Raw genomic sequence first — 17,587 nt, 5'->3', positions numbered from 1 at the left:
TGCTTCCCGCATCATCTTTTCCTCCTGCGATGCCGCTGCTCGGTTGTTTTTGAGCCCTCCCCGGCAGTGCTCAAGGGCTGGCTCCTGACTCTGCGCAGGAATCACTCCCTGGCAGGCCTCGGGGGGACCATTGAGGGGTGCTGGGGATCGAACCTGGGTCAGCTGTGTGCAGGGCAAATGCCTTTCCCGCTAGATTGTCTCTTACTGGCCTTCGTTTTTTAGTCCCTAATGTTCTGCCTTAGGCTCTGTGGACTTCCCTTGGGGACCTCCCTAAGTGGGAAATATCCTCTCCAACTCCCCTCTCACCCCCCCTCCTGCCCCCCGGAATTGTAGACTGGGCTGCGGCTGGCGTCTGAGGTGGGGCGGGTGGGCTGCAACGTCTGCCGGCCTGTCTTTGCAGAGCGGGGACGATGAAGAGTACCAGCGCATCTACACCACCAAGATCAAGCCTCGGCTGCGGTCGGAGGATGGCTTGGAAGGGGATCTTGGGGAGACCCAGAGCCGTACCATAACGGTGACCCGAAGGGTCACGGCCTACACAGTGGACGTGACGGGCCGGGAAGGCGCCAAGGACATCGACATCAGCAGTCCAGAGTTCAAGATCAAGATTCCGCGGCACGAACTGACGGAAATCTCCACCATGGACGTGGAGACGCAGCCCGGGAAGACCGTGATCAGGCTGCCCGCGGGCTCAGGCGCTTCCGGCGACTTCCAAGCGGGGGCCCATTCTGCTTTGGGACCGGAGTTCCAAGGTGCTGGCCACACGCAGGTCCAGGTCACCGTGCCTGGGGTAAAGGTGGGGAGCCCGGGAGTCAATGTCAGTGCAAAGGGCTTGGACTTGGGGGGCAAAGGAGGGGTCCAGGCTCCAGGGGTGGGCGTTTCGTCCTCTCTGGGGGGTGGTTCAGTGGAGGTGCAGGGTCCGTCCTTTGGGAGCGGTGGTGAGGGGAAGATTAAGATCCCCACCATGAAAGTGCCCACGTTTGGGGTGTCAGCAGGGCCTGCGGGCCAGGGAGAGGCAGGGCTGACTGTTTCTGCCCCTGAGGTCTCTGTGGGCAGCAAGTCAGGTGTGGCCATCGGTGGGAGCGTGCAGGGCCCCCGGGTGGATGTCACTGCACCCAGTGTCAACGTTGAGGGCAAACTGAAGGGTCCCGGCATCACCAGCCCATCACTCGAGGGTGACTTAGGCCTGAAAGGGACCAGGCCCCAGGGGACCGTGGGTGTGGACCTCTCCGCTCCCAAAGTTGAGGGCAGCCTTAGCGGCCCAGCTGTGGAAATTCGAGCCCCTGAGGTCGATATTCATGGCTTGGGGGGCAAGCTGAACATCCCCAAGATGAAAGTCCCCCAGTTCTCAGTGCCCGGTGTGAAGGGAGAGGCAGCTGGCGTGGACGTGACGCTGCCTGCAGGTGAAGTGACTCTCCCTGGGGTGTCTGCGGGTGTCAGCCTGCCTGAAGCTGCCTCCGGGAAGCTGAAGGGTGCCAAAGTCAAGGGTCCTGAGATGATCGTGCAGAAGCCTAAGATCTCCATGCAGGATGTTGACCTGAGCCTCGGGTCCCCCAAACTGAAAGGAGATACCAAGATTTCCGTTCCCGGAGTCCAGGGGGATGTGAAAGGCCCTCAGGTGTCAGTGAAGGGCTCCAAAGTGGACATTGAGACCCCCAGCCTAGAGGTTCAGGGCCCCAAGCTCAGTGGTCCCTCTGGGAAAACAGGCACCTGCAAGATCTCCATGGCTGATGTGGACTTTAATGCGGTCTCCCCTAAAGTGAAAGGGGGTGTAGATGTCACGCTCCCAAAGGTGGAAGGGAAAGGCAAAGGCCCTGAGGTGGACATCAGCGCCCCCGAGGCTGATGTGCGTGGCCCAGACTGGAACCTGAAGATGCCCAAGATGAAAATGCCCAAGTTCAGCGTTCCAGGAGTCAAAGGGGAGGGTCCCGAGGTGAATGTGAATCTCCCCAAAGGAAGTGCCAGTGTTTCAGGACCTGAGATCAATGTTGAAGCCCCCGGTGTCCACATTGGGAGCTCAGGGGGCAAACTGAAGGGCCCCGACGTAAAAATGCCTGACCTGAGTATGAAGACACCTAAGATCTCTGTGCCAGATGTAGATCTGCACCTCACGGGCACAAAGATGAAGGGAGAATACGATGTCACAGTGCCAAAACTTGAAGGAGACATGAAAGGCCCTAAAGTGGACATCACTACCCCCGATGTGGAAATACACGGTCCAGACTTGCATCTGAAGATGCCCAAGATGAAAATGCCCAAATTCAATGTGCCTGGAGTCAAAGCAGAGGGCCCTGAAGTGGAGGTGAAGCTGCCAAAGGCTGATATGGACATTTCTGTCCCCAAAGTGGACGTCAGTGCTCCAGATGTGAGCATTGAGGGACCGGACGGGAAACTGAAGGGGCCCAAGTTTAAGATGCCGGACATGAATATCAAAGCCCCGAAGATCTCTGTGCCAGATGTCGACTTACATTTGAAAGGCCCCAAAGTCAAAGGGGAATATGATGTCACCGTACCAAGGGCTGAAGGTGAGATAAAAGTGCCCGATGTTGAACTTAAAAGTGCCAAAGTGGACATTGATGTCCCGGATGTGGATGTGCACGGTCCAGACTGGAACCTGAAGATGCCCAAGATGAAAATGCCCAAGTTCAGCATGCCAGGCTTCAAGGGAGAGGGCCCAGAGGTGGACGTGAACCTGCCCAAGGCCGACCTTGATGTCTCAGCACCCAAGGTGGACATTAACGTTCCAGATGTGAGCCTTGAAGGGCCTGAAGGAGAGCTGAAGAGTCCTAAGATGAACATCAAGGGCCCCAAGATCTCCATGCCTGATGTGGATTTGCATCTGAAAGGCCCCAAGGTCAAGGGAGAATATGATGTCACAGTACCAAAGTTGGAAGGGGACTTGAAAGGGCCAAAGGTCGATGTCACTGCCCCGGATGTTGAAGTTCATGGCCCTGATTGGAACCTGAAGATGCCCAAGATGAAAATGCCCAAGTTCAGCGTGCCGAGCCTGAAAGGAGAGGGCCCAGAGCTGGATGTGAACCTGCCCAAGATGGACCTTTCTGCACCCAAAGTGGATCTTAGTGCTCCTGATCTGAGCCTGGAGGGTCCAGATGCCAAGCTGAAGGGCCCCAAGTTCAAGATGCCCGACATGCACTTCAAGGCCCCCAAGCTCTCCATGCCCGATGTAGACTTACACATGAAAAGCCCCCAAATCAAAGGAGAGATGGACATGTCTGTACCCAAGATAGAAGGGGAAGTGAAGATGCCAGAGGTGGACATCAAGGCACCCAAAGTTGACATCAATGCCCCAGATGTGGACGTTCATGGCCCAGACTGGCACCTGAAGATGCCCAAGATGAAAATGCCCAAGTTCAGCATGCCAGGCTTCAAGGGAGAGGGCCCAGAGGTGGACGTGAGCCTGCCCAAGGCCGACCTTGATGTCTCAGCACCCAAGGTGGACATTGACGTTCCAGATGTGAGCCTTGAGGGTCCAGAAGCCAAGCTGAAGGGCCCCAAGTTCAAGATGCCCGACATGCACTTCAAGGCCCCCAAGATCTCCATGCCCGATGTGGACTTACACATGAAAAGCCCCAAAATCAAAGGGGACATGGACGTGTCTGTGCCCAAGATAGAAGGGGAAGTGAAGGTGCCAGAGGTGGACATCAAGGCACCCAAAGTGGACATAAATGCCCCAGATGTGGATGTTCAAGGCCCAGACTGGCACCTGAAGATGCCCAAGATGAAAATGCCTAAGTTCAGCATGCCAGGCTTCAAGGGAGAGGGCCCAGAGGTAGATGTGAACCTGCCCAAGGCTGACATAGATGTTTCAGCACCCAAGGTGGACATTAATGTTCCAGATGTGAATATTGAAGGTCCAGATGCAAAAATAAAAGGTCCTAAATTTAAGATGCCAGAAGTGAATATAAAGCCTCAGAAGATATCAATGCCAGATGTTAGCTTGAATTTGAAAGGCCCTAAAATTAAAGGTGATTATGATGTGAAGGCTCCAAAAGTTGAAGGAGAGATAAAAGTCCCAGATGTTGATGTTAAAGGCCCCAAAGTGGACATCAATGCCCCAGATGTGGATGTTCAAGGCCCAGACTGGCACCTGAAGATGCCCAAAGTGAAGATGCCCAAGTTCAGCATGCCAGGCTTCAAGGGAGAGGGCCCTGAGGTAGATGTGAACCTGCCCAAGGCTGACATAGATGTTTCAGCACCCAAGGTGGACATTAACGTTCCAGATGTGAATATTGAAGGTCCAGATGCAAAAATAAAAGGTCCTAAATTTAAGATGCCAGAAGTGAATATAAAGCCTCAGAAGATATCAATGCCAGATGTTAGCTTGAATTTGAAAGGCCCTAAAATTAAAGGTGATTATGATGTGAAGGCTCCAAAAGTTGAAGGAGAGATAAAAGTCCCAGATGTTGACGTTAAAGGCCCCAAAGTGGACATCAATGCCCCAGATGTGGATGTTCATGGCCCAGACTGGCACCTGAAGATGCCCAAAGTGAAGATGCCCAAGTTCAGCATGCCAGGCTTCAAGGGAGAGGGCCCTGAGGTGGATGTGAACCTGCCCAAGGCCGACCTTGATGTCTCAGGACCCAAGGTGGACATAGACACTCCTGATGTTGACATTCATGGCCCAGATGCCAAACTGAAGGGCCCCAAGTTCAAGATGCCGAGCATGAACATACAGACACACAAAATCTCTTTGCCTGATGTTGGACTTAATCTGAAAGGCCCCAAAATGAAAACTGATGCTGGTTTTTCCCTTCCCAAAGTGGAAGGGGACTTGAAAGGTCCTGAAATTGATGTGAAAGCCCCTAAAATGGATGTGGATGTTGGTGAAGTTGATATTGAATGTCCAGAAGGAAAACTGAAAGGTCCCAAGTTCAAGATGCCCGACATGCACTTCAAGGCCCCCAAGCTCTCCATGCCCGACGTTGACTTACACATGAAAAGCCCCAAAATCAAAGGGGACATGGACGTGTCTGTGCCCAAGATAGAAGGGGAAGTGAAAGCGCCAGAAGTGGACATCAAAGGCCCCAAAGTGGACATCAATGCCCCAGATGTGGACGTTCATGGCCCAGACTGGCACCTGAAGATGCCCAAGATGAAAATGCCCAAATTCAACATGCCAGGCTTCAAGGGAGAAGGTCCTGATGTGGATGTGAACCTGCCCAAGGCTGATCTTCATGTTTCTGGCCCCAAAGTGGACATTGATACTCCTGATTTGGACATTGAGGGGCCAGAAGGAAAATTGAAAGGCTCTAAATTTAAGATGCCAAAATTGAATCTCAAATCTCACAAGATCTCCATGCCAGATGTGGACTTGAATTTGAAGGGACCCAAACTGAAAGGAGAGATAGATGCTTCCATGCCAGAACTAGAAGGTGAGCTCAGAGGTCCACAAGTGGATATTAAAGGGCCCAGTGTGGATGTGGAGGTGCCAGACGTCAATCTGGAGTGTCCTGATGCCAAGCTGAAGGGCCCCAAGTTCAAGATGCCGGACATGCATTTTAAGGCCCCCAAGATCTCCATGCCTGACGTGGATTTACACTTGAAGGGTCCTAAGGTCAAAGGGGATGTGGATGTGTCAGTGCCCAAGATAGAAGGTGAAATGAAAGTGCCAGAGGTGGACATTAAAGGACCCAAAATGGACATTGAAGCCCCAGATGTGAGCCTTGAGTGTCCAGACGCCAAGCTGAAGGGCCCCAAGTTCAAGATGCCAGACATGCATTTCCATGCCCCTAAGATCTCCATGCCCGACGTGGATTTCAACTTAAAGACACCTAAAATCAAAGGAGAGATGGATGTGTCTGTGCCCAAGATAGAAGGTGAAGTGAAAGTGCCAGAGATGGACATTAAAGGCCCCAAAGTGGACATCAGTGCCCCAGACGTGGACGTTCATGGCCCAGACTGGCATCTGAAGATGCCCAAGATGAAAATGCCCAAGTTCAGCATGCCAGGCTTCAAGGGAGAAGGTCCTGATGTGGATGTGAACCTGCCCAAGGCAGACATTGATATTTCAGGACCCAAGGTGGACATTGACGTTCCAGATGTGAATCTGGAGTGTCCAGAGGCCAAGCTGAAGGGCCCCAAGTTCAAGATGCCGGACATGCATTTTAAGACCCCCAAGATCTCCATGCCCGACGTGGACTTACACTTGAAGGGCCCCAAAGTCAAGGGAGACGTGGATGTGTCAGTGCCCAAGATAGAAGGTGAAATGAAAGTGCCAGAGGTGGACATCAAAGTACCCAAAGTAGATGTTGAAGTTCCAGATGTGAGCCTTGAGTGTCCAGATGCCAAGTTGAAGGGTCCCAAGTTCAAGATGCCTGACATGCACTTCAAGGCCCCCAAGCTCTCCATGCCTGACGTAGACTTACACATGAAAAGCCCCAAAATCAAAGGGGACATGGATGTGTCTGTGCCCAAGATAGAAGGGGAAGTGAAGGTGCCAGAGGTGGACATCAAGGCACCCAAAGTGGACATCAATGCCCCAGATGTGGACGTTCATGGCCCAGACTGGCACCTGAAGATGCCCAAGATGAAAATGCCCAAATTCAGCATGCCAGGCTTCAAGGGAGAGGGCCCAGAGGTGGATGTGAACCTGCCCAAGGCCGACATTGATGTTTCAGCTCCCAAAGTGGACATTGACGTTCCAGATGTGAATCTGGAGTGTCCAGAGGCCAAGCTGAAGGGCCCTAAGTTTAAGATGCCAGACATGCATTTCCATGCCCCAAAGATCTCCATGCCTGATGTGGATTTCAACTTAAAGGCACCTAAAATCAAAGGAGAGGTGGATGTTTCTGCCCCAAAGCTGGAAGGGGAATTAAAGGGACCAGAAGTTGATATTAAAGGCCCCAAGTTGGATGTTGACATGCCAGATGTATCTGTGGAAGGTCCAGAAGGCAAATGGAAGAGTCCTAAGTTTAAGATGCCAGACATGCACTTCAAAACTCCCAAAATCTCCATGCCAGACATTGATCTACATTTAAAAAGTCCCAAGATAAAGGGAGATGTGGACGTTGATGTTCCCAAATTGGAAGGTGATCTCAAAGGTCCAGACATTGACCTGGAAGGACCAGAGGGCAAATTAAAAGGCCCCAAGTTCAAAATGCCTGATATGCATTTCAAGACCCCCAACATTTCTATGCCTGACGTGGACCTGCATCTGAAAGGACCCAAAATCAAAGGAGATGTAGACATGTCTGTGCCCGAAGTAGAAGGCAAAATTAAAGTACCAGATGTGAATGTCAAGGGTCCCAAAGTAGACATAAATGCTCCTGAAGTTCATGGCCCAGACTGGCACCTAAAGATGCCCAAGATGAAAATGCCCAAGTTCAGCATGCCGGGCTTCAAGGGAGAGGGTCCTGAAGTGGACGTGAGCCTGCCCAAGGCCGACCTTGACATCTCTGGGCCCAAGGTGGACATTGACGTTCCAGATGTAAACGTTGAGGGTCCAGATGCCAAACTGAAGGGCCCCAAATTCAAGATGCCTGAGATGAACATCAAAGCTCCTAAGATCTCCATGCCGGACATTGACTTGAACCTCAAAGGCCCCAAAGTGAAGGGTGATGTGGATGTTTCCCTACCTAAGGTGGAAGGAGATCTCAAGGGTCCCGAAATTGACATCAAAGGCCCCAAAGTTGACATTGATGCCCCAGACGTGAATGTTCAAGGCCCAGACTGGCACCTGAAGATGCCCAAGATGAAAATGCCCAAATTCAGCATGCCAGGCTTCAAGGGAGAGGGCCCCGAGGTGGATGTGAACTTGCCCAAGGCTGACCTTGACATCTCAGCACCCAAAGTGGACATTGAAGGCCCAGATGTGAACATTGAAGGGCCAGATGCAAAACTGAAGGGCCCCAAGTTCAAGATGCCCGAGATGAACATCAAGGCCCCCAAGATCTCCATGCCTGACCTTGATTTGCACCTGAAAGGCCCTAAGGTGAAGGGTGATGTGGACGTCTCCCTGCCTAAGGTGGAAGGTGAGCTGAAAGGCCCTGAAGTTGACATCAAGGGCCCCAAAGTGGACATTGATGCCCCCGAAGTTCATGGCCCAGACTGGCACCTGAAGATGCCCAAGATCAAGATGCCCAAGATCAGCATGCCAGGCTTCAAGGGAGAGGGCCCCGAGGTGGATGTGAACCTGCCCAAGGCTGACCTTGACATCTCAGCACCCAAAGTGGACATTGAAGGCCCAGATGTGAACATTGAAGGACCAGATGCAAAACTGAAGGGCCCCAAGTTCAAGATGCCCGAGATGAACATCAAGGCCCCCAAGATCTCCATGCCTGACCTTGATTTGCACCTGAAAGGCCCTAAGGTGAAGGGTGATGTGGACGTCTCCCTGCCTAAGGTGGAAGGTGAGCTGAAAGGCCCTGAAGTTGACATCAAGGGCCCCAAAGTGGACATTGATGCCCCCGAAGTTCATGGCCCAGACTGGCACCTGAAGATGCCCAAGGTGAAAATGCCCAAGTTCAGCATGCCTGGTTTCAAAGGAGAGGGTCCTGAAGTAGACGTGAATCTTCCCAAAGCGGACCTTGATATCTCAGGACCCAAGGTGGACATTGAAGTTCCAGATGTGAACATTGAGGGTCCCGATGCCAAATTGAAGGGCCCTAAATTTAAGATGCCCGAGATGAATATCAAGGCCCCCAAGATCTCCATGCCTGATATTGACCTTAACTTGAAGGGCCCCAAAGTGAAGGGTGATGTGGATGTGTCTTTACCAAAAGTGGAAGGTGAGGTGAAAGTTCCTGAAGTGGATATTAAAGGCCCCAAAGTAGACATTGATGTTCCAGATGTGAATGTACATGGCCCCGACTGGCACTTAAAGATGCCTAAGATGAAAATGCCCAAATTCGGCATGCCTGGCTTTAAAGGAGAGGGCCCAGAAGTGGATGTCAACTTGCCCAAGGCTGATATTGATATCTCAGGACCTAAGGTAGACATTGATGTTCCAGATGTAAATATCGAAGGTCCAGATGCCAAACTAAAGGGCCCCAAGTTCAAGATGCCTGAGATGAACATCAAGGCTCCCAAGATCTCCATGCCCGATTTGGATCTTCATCTTAAGGGCCCTAAGATTAAAGGAGAGGTGGATGCTTCACTTCCAAATGTAGAAGGTGAACTTAAGGGGCCTAGTCTTGACATCAAGGCCCCAAAGGTAGATATAGATACTCCAGATATTGACATTCATGGCCCAGAAGGTAAACTAAAAGGTCCCAAACTGAAGATGCCTGACATGCACATGAACATGCCCAAGATCACCATGCCAGAAATTGACTTGAATTTGAAAGGCTCAAAGCTTAAGGGAGATATTGATGTTTCTGGACCCAAATTGGAAGGTGACATTAAAGCTCCCAAATTGGACATAAAGGGTCCTGATGTGGATATTTCTGGCCCCAAAGTGAACATTGAAGGCAAGGCAAAGAAGCCTCGTTTTAAGCTTCCCAAATTTAATTTTTCGGGCTCCAAAGTTCAGACACCTGAGGTGGATGTCAAAGTTAAAAAACCAGACATTGATGTCACAGGTCCAAAGGTTGATATTAATGCACCTGATGTTGAGGTCCAAGGAAAAGTGAAAGGGTCCAAGTTCAAAATGCCTTTCCTGAGTATTTCATCTCCTAAAGTTTCTATGCCTGATGTGGAGTTAAATCTGAAAAGTCCTAAAGTCAAAGGAGACTTAGATGTTGCAGTTCCTAGTTTAGAAGGTGACCTTAAAGGACCCAAACTGGATGTCAAGGCACCAGAAGTGCATCTTGAAGCACCCGATGTGGATGTTCATGGTCCAGAGTGGAATTTGAAAATGCCTAAAATGAAAATGCCCAAGTTTGGTGTGCCTGGTTTGAAAGCAGAAGGGCCAGATTTCTCTGTGGACCTGCCCAAAGGAGATATCAACATTGAGGCTCCCACTATGAACATTGAGGGCCCAGAAATAAATTTGGAAGGTCCAGAAGGAAGCTTAAAGGGACCCAAATTTAAGATGCCTGACATGAATATCAAAGCTCCCAAGATCTCCGTGCCTGACATTGACTTAAACTTGAAGGGCCCCAAGATCAAAGGGGATGTGGATGTTTCACTACCTAAAGTTGAGGGGGACCTGAAGGGACCAGATGTTGATATCAAAGGCCCCAAAGTCGATATCAGTGCCCCAGATGTGGATGTTCACGGCCCAGACTGGCACCTGAAGATGCCCAAGATGAAAATGCCCAAGTTCAGCATGCCAGGCTTCAAGGGAGAGGGCCCCGAAGTGGATGTAAACCTGCCCAAGACTGACCTTGACATCTCTGGACCCAAGGTAGACATTGACGTTCCAGATGTGAACATTGAGGGCCCAGATGCCAAACTGAAGGGCCCCAAATTCAAGATGCCTGAAATGAACATCAAGGCCCCCAAGATATCCATGCCAGACCTTGACTTTAACCTGAAAGGCCCCAAAATAAAGGGCGATGTGGATGTGACTTTGCCAAAAGTGGAAGGTGAACTAAAGGGCCCTGAAGTGGACATCAAGGGCCCCAAAGTAGACATTGACACTCCCGATATTAACATTGAGGGCCCAGAGGGGAAACTGAAGGGCCCCAAATTCAAGATGCCAGAGATGCACATAAAGGCTCCCAAAATATCGATGCCTGACCTTGACTTAAATCTAAAGGGTCCAAAGTTGAAGGGTGATGTGGACGTCTCCCTGCCTAAGGTGGAAGGTGAGCTGAAAGGCCCTGAAGTTGACATCAAGGGCCCCAAAGTGGACATTGATGCCCCCGAAGTTCATGGCCCAGACTGGCACCTGAAGATGCCCAAGATCAAGATGCCCAAGATCAGCATGCCAGGCTTCAAGGGAGAGGGCCCCGAGGTGGATGTGAACCTGCCCAAGGCTGACCTTGACATCTCAGCACCCAAAGTGGACATTGAAGGCCCAGATGTGAACATTGAAGGACCAGATGCAAAACTGAAGGGCCCCAAGTTCAAGATGCCCGAGATGAACATCAAGGCCCCCAAGATCTCCATGCCTGACCTTGATTTGCACCTGAAAGGCCCTAAGGTGAAGGGTGATGTGGACGTCTCCCTGCCTAAGGTGGAAGGTGAGCTGAAAGGCCCTGAAGTTGACATCAAGGGCCCCAAAGTGGACATTGATGCCCCCGAAGTTCATGGCCCAGACTGGCACCTGAAGATGCCCAAGATCAAGATGCCCAAGATCAGCATGCCAGGCTTCAAGGGAGAGGGCCCCGAGGTGGATGTGAACCTGCCCAAGGCTGACCTTGACATCTCAGCACCCAAAGTGGACATTGAAGGCCCAGATGTGAACATTGAAGGGCCAGATGCGAAAATGAAGGGCCCCAAGTTCAAGATGCCCGAGATGAATATCAAGGCCCCCAAGATCTCCATGCCTGACCTTGATTTGCACCTGAAAGGCCCTAAGGTGAAGGGTGATGTGGACGTCTCCCTGCCTAAGGTGGAAGGTGAGCTGAAAGGCCCTGAAGTAGACATCAAGGGCCCCAAAGTGGACATTGATGCCCCAGATGTGGGTGTTCATGGCCCAGACTGGCACCTGAAGATGCCCAAGGTGAAAATGCCCAAGTTCAGCATGCCTGGTTTCAAAGGAGAGGGTCCTGAAGTAGACGTGAACCTTCCCAAGGCCGACCTTGATATTTCTGGACCCAAGGTGGACATTGAAGCTCCAGATGTGAACATTGAGGGTCCCGATGCCAAATTGAAGGGCCCTAAATTCAAGATGCCTGAACTCCACCTCAAGACACCCAAGATCTCTATGCCTGAAGTCGATCTGAACTTGAAGGGCCCAAAGGTGAAGGGTGATGTGGACGTTTCTCTGCCTAAAATGGAAGGAGAACTTCAGGGTCCTGATATTGACCTCAAGGGCCCCAAAGTAGACATCAATGCCCCAGATGTGGATGTTCATGGCCCCGACTGGCACCTGAAGATGCCCAAAGTGAAGATGCCCAAGTTCAGCATGCCAGGCTTCAAGGGAGAGGGCCCTGAGGTGGATGTGAACCTGCCCAAAGCTGACCTTGATGTCTCAGGACCCAAGGTGGACATTGACGTTCCAGATGTGAACGTTGAGGGTCCTGATGCCAAACTGAAGGGCCCCAAGTTTAAGATGCCTGAGATAAATATTAAAGCCCCTAAGATCTCCATGCCGGACCTTGACTTAAATCTGAAAGGCCCTAAGGTGAAGGGTGATGTGGATGTTTCTCTACCTACTGTGGAAGGAGACCTCAAAGGCCCTGAACTTGACATCAAGGGACCCAAAGTTGACATTAACGCCCCAGATGTGGATGTTCATGGCCCAGACTGGCACCTCAAGATGCCCAAAGTGAAGATGCCCAAGTTCAGCATGCCAAGTTTCAAGGGAGAGGGTCCTGAATTGGATGTGAACCTGCCCAAGGCAGACCTTAATGTATCTGGACCCAAGGTGGACATTGATGTTCCAGATGTGAACATTGAGGGTCCAGATGCCAAACTGAAGGGCCCCAAGTTTAAGATGCCTGAGATGAACATCAAAGCTCCTAAGATCTCCATGCCAGAACTTGACTTTAACCTCAAAGGGCCCAAAGTGAAGGGGGATGTGGATGTTTCTCTCCCCAAAGTTGAAGGTGATCTCAAAGGCCCTGAAATTGACATAAAGGGCCCTAAATTGGACATAGACACTCCTGATATCAACCTTGAAGGACCAGAAGGAAAACTGAAGGGTCCCAAATTTAAGATGCCAGAGATGCACATTAAAGCCCCCAAGATCTCTATGCCTGACTTGGACTTAAGTTTGAAAGGGCCGAAGGTGAAGGGGGATGTGGACCTTTCACTCCCTAAGGTGGAAGGTGACCTGAAAGGGCCAGAAGTGGATATCGAAGGTCCTGAAGGGAAGCTCAAAGGGCCCAAATTTAAGATGCCTGATGTACATTTCAAAACTCCACAAATCTCCATGAGTGACATTGATTTGAACTTGAAAGGGCCTAAACTAAAGGGAGATATGGACCTTTCTGTTCCTAAATTGGAAGGAGATCTGAAAGGCCCTAAGCTGGACATTGACACTCCTGAAATTGACATTCATGGCCCAGAGGGCAAACTGAAGGGTCCCAAATTTAAGATGCCTGACCTCCACCTCAAGGGCCCAAAGATCAACATGCCTGAAGTCGACCTGAACTTGAAGGGTCCAAAGGTGAAGGGTGATGTGGATATTTCTCTGCCCAAAGTGGAAGGAGACCTTCAGGGTCCTGATATTGACCTCAAGGGCCCCAAAGTAGACATCAATGCCCCAGATGTGGATGTTCATGGCCCCGACTGGCACCTCAAGATGCCCAAGGTGAAGATGCCCAAGTTCAGCATGCCAGGCTTCAAGGGAGAGGGTCCCGAGGTGGATGTGAACCTGCCCAAAGCTGACCTTGATATCTCTGGACCCAAGGTGGACATTGATGTTCCAGATGTGAACATTGAGGGTCCTGATGCCAAACTGAAGGGCCCCAAGTTCAAGATGCCTGAGATAAATATCAAAGCTCCCAAAATCTCCATGCCTGATGTTGACTTGGATTTGAAAGGGCCCAAGGTCAAAGGAGACTTTGATGTGTCAGTGCCTAAGATGGAAGGTAGTTTCAAAGGCCCAGAATTAGACCTCAAAGGTCCAGGTCTGGATGTTGAAGGCCCTGATGCCAAACTTGGTGGCCTGAACTTGAAGATGCCATCACTGGACATATCTGCCCCCAAAGTTTCAGCTCCAGATATTGACTTGCACCTCAAGGCCCCTAAAATTGGAATTTCTGGTCCCAAGCTAGAAGGTGGTGATCTGGATCTCAAAGGCCCCAAGGTTGATTTAGAGGCTCCGAGCTTGGATGTACACATGGAGAGCCCAGATATTAACATCGAAGGGCCAGATGTTAAAGTGCCCAAATTCAAGAAACCCAAGTTTGGATTTGGGGCCAAAGGCCCCAAAGCAGACATCAAATCTCCTTCTCTAGATGTGACTGTCCCTGATGCAGAACTGAATGTGGACACCCCTGAAATTAGCATTGGTGGCAAGGTCAAGAAAAGTAAGTTCAAGATGCCAAAAATTCACATGAGTGGTCCTAAAATGAAGGCCAAAAAGCAGGGATTTGATCTGACTGTTCCCGGGGGTGAGTTGGATGCCAGTTTGAAAGCTCCTGATATGGACGTCAGTGTGACTGGGCCAGAGGCTGCCTTGAAAGTCGATGTGAAATCGCCCAAAACGAAGAAACCGATGTTTGGGAAGATGTACTTCCCAGATGTAGAATTTGACATTAAGTCACCCAAGTTCAAAGCCGAGGCCCCTCTCCCCAGCCCCAAAATAGAAGGGGAGATTCAGGCACCTGAACTGGATATTTCCTCACCTGGGCTACATGTGGAAGGTGCCGATGTCAAGCTCAAGGCCCCGAAGTTCAAGATGCCCGGAGTGGACGTCTCTGGGCCCAAAATAGAGGGTGACTTGAAAGGTCCCAACCTGCAGGTAGAAGGCCCCGATGTGAAACTCAAGGGCCCATCATTTGGCATCTCTGGCCCCCAAATCTCCACCCCTGATGTGAATGTAAACTTGAAAGGAGCAAAGATCAAGGGCGAAGTCCCCAGTGTGGGCCTGGAAGGCCCCGAGGTCGATCTGCAAGGTCCAGACGCAAAAATCAAGTTCCCCAAGTTCTCCATGCCCAAGATTGGTGTTCCAGGCATGAAAGTGGAAGGCGGGGTGGCAGGGGTCCAGCTCCCCTCTCTGGAGGGAGGCTTGAGTGCCCCGGATGTGAAGCTGGAAGGGCCCGATGTGTCTCTGAAAGGACCCAATGTGGATTTACCCTCAGCGAACCTCTCCATGCCCAAGATCTCAGGGCCTGACCTTGACCTGAACCTGAAGGGACCAAGCTTGAAGGGAGACCTGGACGCCTCCGTCTCTGGCATGAAGATACAGACCCCAGGGCTTGACCTTCGTGGCAGTGGTGTAGACACCACGGCATCTTTGAATGTGGGGGCACCCGGTGTGACCCTGAAGGGACCCCACTTGCAGGGAGACATCAAGGGCCCGAAAGTATCAGTGGGGGCTCCTGACCTGAGCTTGGAGGCCCCCGAAGGTGGTATTAAGCTTCCCCAAATGAAGCTACCCCAATTTGGCATCTCCACTTCAGGGTCTGACTTGGACATTAACGTTCAGGGGCCACAAGTCACTGGCGACCTGAAGGGGCCGGGCCTGGAGGGCAACCTTGGAGGCCTGACCCTGAAAGGGCCTCAGCTCTCAGCACCTGGCGTGGACTTGAACTTGGAAGGGCCAAAGGTGAAAGGGGCCCTCGGAGGGGTCAGCGTCCAGGGCCTGGAGGGGGGCGTCCAGATGCCTGGAGTGAAGGCCTCTGGGGGTTCCGTGGAGCTCCCGGGGGTGAATGTGAAACTCCCCTCTGGGCACATCTCTGCTCCTGAAATCAAAGGTGATCTGAAGGGATCTGGAATGGGCCTCCACGGGGCCATGCCCGACGTCAGCCTCAAAGGGCCTTCCTTGAACGTGGCCACTTCTGAGTCCGAGTGTGGTATCAGCTTGAAGGGCCCGAAAGTCAAAGGAGGTGTGGATGTTTTAGGGGGGTTCAGCACCCCGGATATCAGCCTGAGCCCAGGGCATGTGAGTGTCTCGGGTGCCGGGGGTGAGCTCAAAGGACCCCAGGTCTCCTCCACCATCAACGTGGAGGCACCGAGGCTGGCCGGGGGCCTTCATTTCTCAGGACCAAAGGGAGAAGTTGGGGTCAAAGGTGGGCAGATTGGACTCCAGGCTCCTGGGCTGAGCATATCTGGGCCTGAAGGTCACTTGGAAAGCGGATCTGGAAAAGTTACATTCCCTAAAATGAAGATCCCCAAGTTTACCACCTCTGGCCGTGAGCTGGTTGGCCGAGAAGTCGGGGTAGATATCAACTTCCCCAAAATGGAGGCCAATGTTCAGGCTGGGGCCGGAGAGGCCGAATGGGAGGACTCTGACATCAAACTCAAAAAGTCCAAAATCAAAATGCCCAAGTTTAATTTCTCCAAGTCCAAAGGGAAAGGTGGAGTCACGGGCTCACCGGAAGCTTCCATCTCAGGCTCCAAGGGGGACCTGAAGAGCTCAAAGGCCAGCCTGGGCTCTCTGGAGGGCGAGGTGGAGGCCGAGACCGCCTCCCCCAAAAGCAAATTCTCCTTATTTAAAAGCAAGAAGCCCAGGCACCGCTCCAACTCCTTCAGCGATGAGAGGGAGCTCTCTGCGCCCTGCACCCCAACGGGGACTTTGGAATTTGAAGGGGGGGAAGTGTCAGTGGAAGGCGGGAAAGTGAAAGGGAAGCAGGGGAAGCTGAAATTTGGTACCTTTGGGGGGCTGGGGTCAAAGAGCAAAGGTCATTATGAGGTGACTGGGAGCGATGAGGAGGCGGGCAAGTTACAGGGGAGTGGTGTGTCCTTGGCCTCCAAGAAGTCCCGACTCTCCTCGTCCTCGAGCAATGACAGTGGCACCAAGGTCGGCATCCACCTGCCCGAGGTGGAGCTCTCAGTGTCCACAAAGAAAGAGTAGCAGCTTCTGTGAGTGTGTACATAGATGTATAAACGACATCAGCCCGGGCGTGTCTGTATATAAACTCCCGAGCCCGCAGCCTCAGCAATAATGCAGTGACCTCGGCTCTCCCCAGGGCCAGTGCTGGGCGGTAACCGCGACCTGGCGGGCTCCTGACACTTGGCAGATGGGCCCGAGAGCTGCTAGCGTGCGGTGCCCGCGTGGCATCCACGCACCAGATCACCATCCCGGCCCTTCAGATGGCAGTTTTGGGTGTTGTGTTGGATTTTTGGCATCGAACGCTGAGAGCTCTTGTTTACTAAGCCAGCTTTTTGTGTTTTATTATTCTCATTTTTACTGAACGTAATTAGTATTGGGGTCCTGGAAACCCACTCTTTTTTTTTCATGGTAATGAACTTTGGGGCTTTTATTAGTCAGGGGAGGGATGGGGAAGGAGGCAGAAACCTTCGTTTCTCCTAAGATGGGATGGCCTCAGGTATCACCCCACCCCCAAATGGGCCGGGATCTGCTGCAGGCTGATGTCTGGGCACCCGGCTTCCCCAGGGTGGCGGTTGCGGCCTGTTTGGTGCTCATGGGGAAAGGGATTCAAACTTGCAGGTTGCCTCGCTAAAGGCTCCGTGCCAGGCTCCCATTCTGTATGTGGAAATGGGTGTTTTCTTCCTCACTGCCTCATTCCTTTTAATCTCTTTCTAAAAAAAAATATTATGATGATTAAGGAAATTTCCAGCACTTTAATGGCAAATTAATTGAGAATGTAAAAGAATTGATGCTGTCGAAGGCAAATAAAACTGTTTATTAATGCTCATGTCTTGTCCCTTCTGTGTTGGGGGACCAGGGGGCATGGTGGGGACCACACACTTAGCCCTCACTGAATTCAGACCAGATTCAGCCGGTGACGTGGCTGGCGTGATCGGTGACTTCATTGTCATTCATTTATCAAGGTTTCAATTTTTGGGGTTCATTACATTGAAAGTTTCAGTTATGGCCGTGGGTGCCAGGGAGTGAATCCAGGCCCCGAAAATGTAAGCCATGAATCCATGCCCCCGGCCCTCT

At 51.7% G+C, this 17,587-nt stretch overlaps 1 protein-coding gene across 2 annotated transcripts in view; it reads left to right on the top strand.

Annotated features, from left to right (window-relative positions):
• Positions 1-17,337, top strand: part of AHNAK (AHNAK nucleoprotein) — a 30,241-nt gene extending 12,904 nt beyond the window's left edge. The window contains exons 5-6 of one of the 2 annotated variants that reach the window (XM_056132079.1): positions 401-2,728; positions 3,839-17,337. In XM_056132079.1, the coding sequence (XP_055988054.1) occupies positions 401-2,728; positions 3,839-16,534 (15,024 nt within the window). In that variant the 3' untranslated portion in view covers positions 16,535-17,337. The other variant, XM_056132080.1, reaches the window with a different exon arrangement.
• Positions 17,338-17,587: the final 250 nt, after the last annotated feature.

This window comes from Sorex fumeus, unplaced genomic scaffold (assembly GCF_029834395.1).
Source record: "Sorex fumeus unplaced genomic scaffold, SorFum_2.1 ptg000093l, whole genome shotgun sequence".
Classification (NCBI taxonomy): Eukaryota; Metazoa; Chordata; class Mammalia; order Eulipotyphla; family Soricidae; genus Sorex; species Sorex fumeus.
This window is presented reverse-complemented; position numbering and strand designations above follow the sequence as displayed.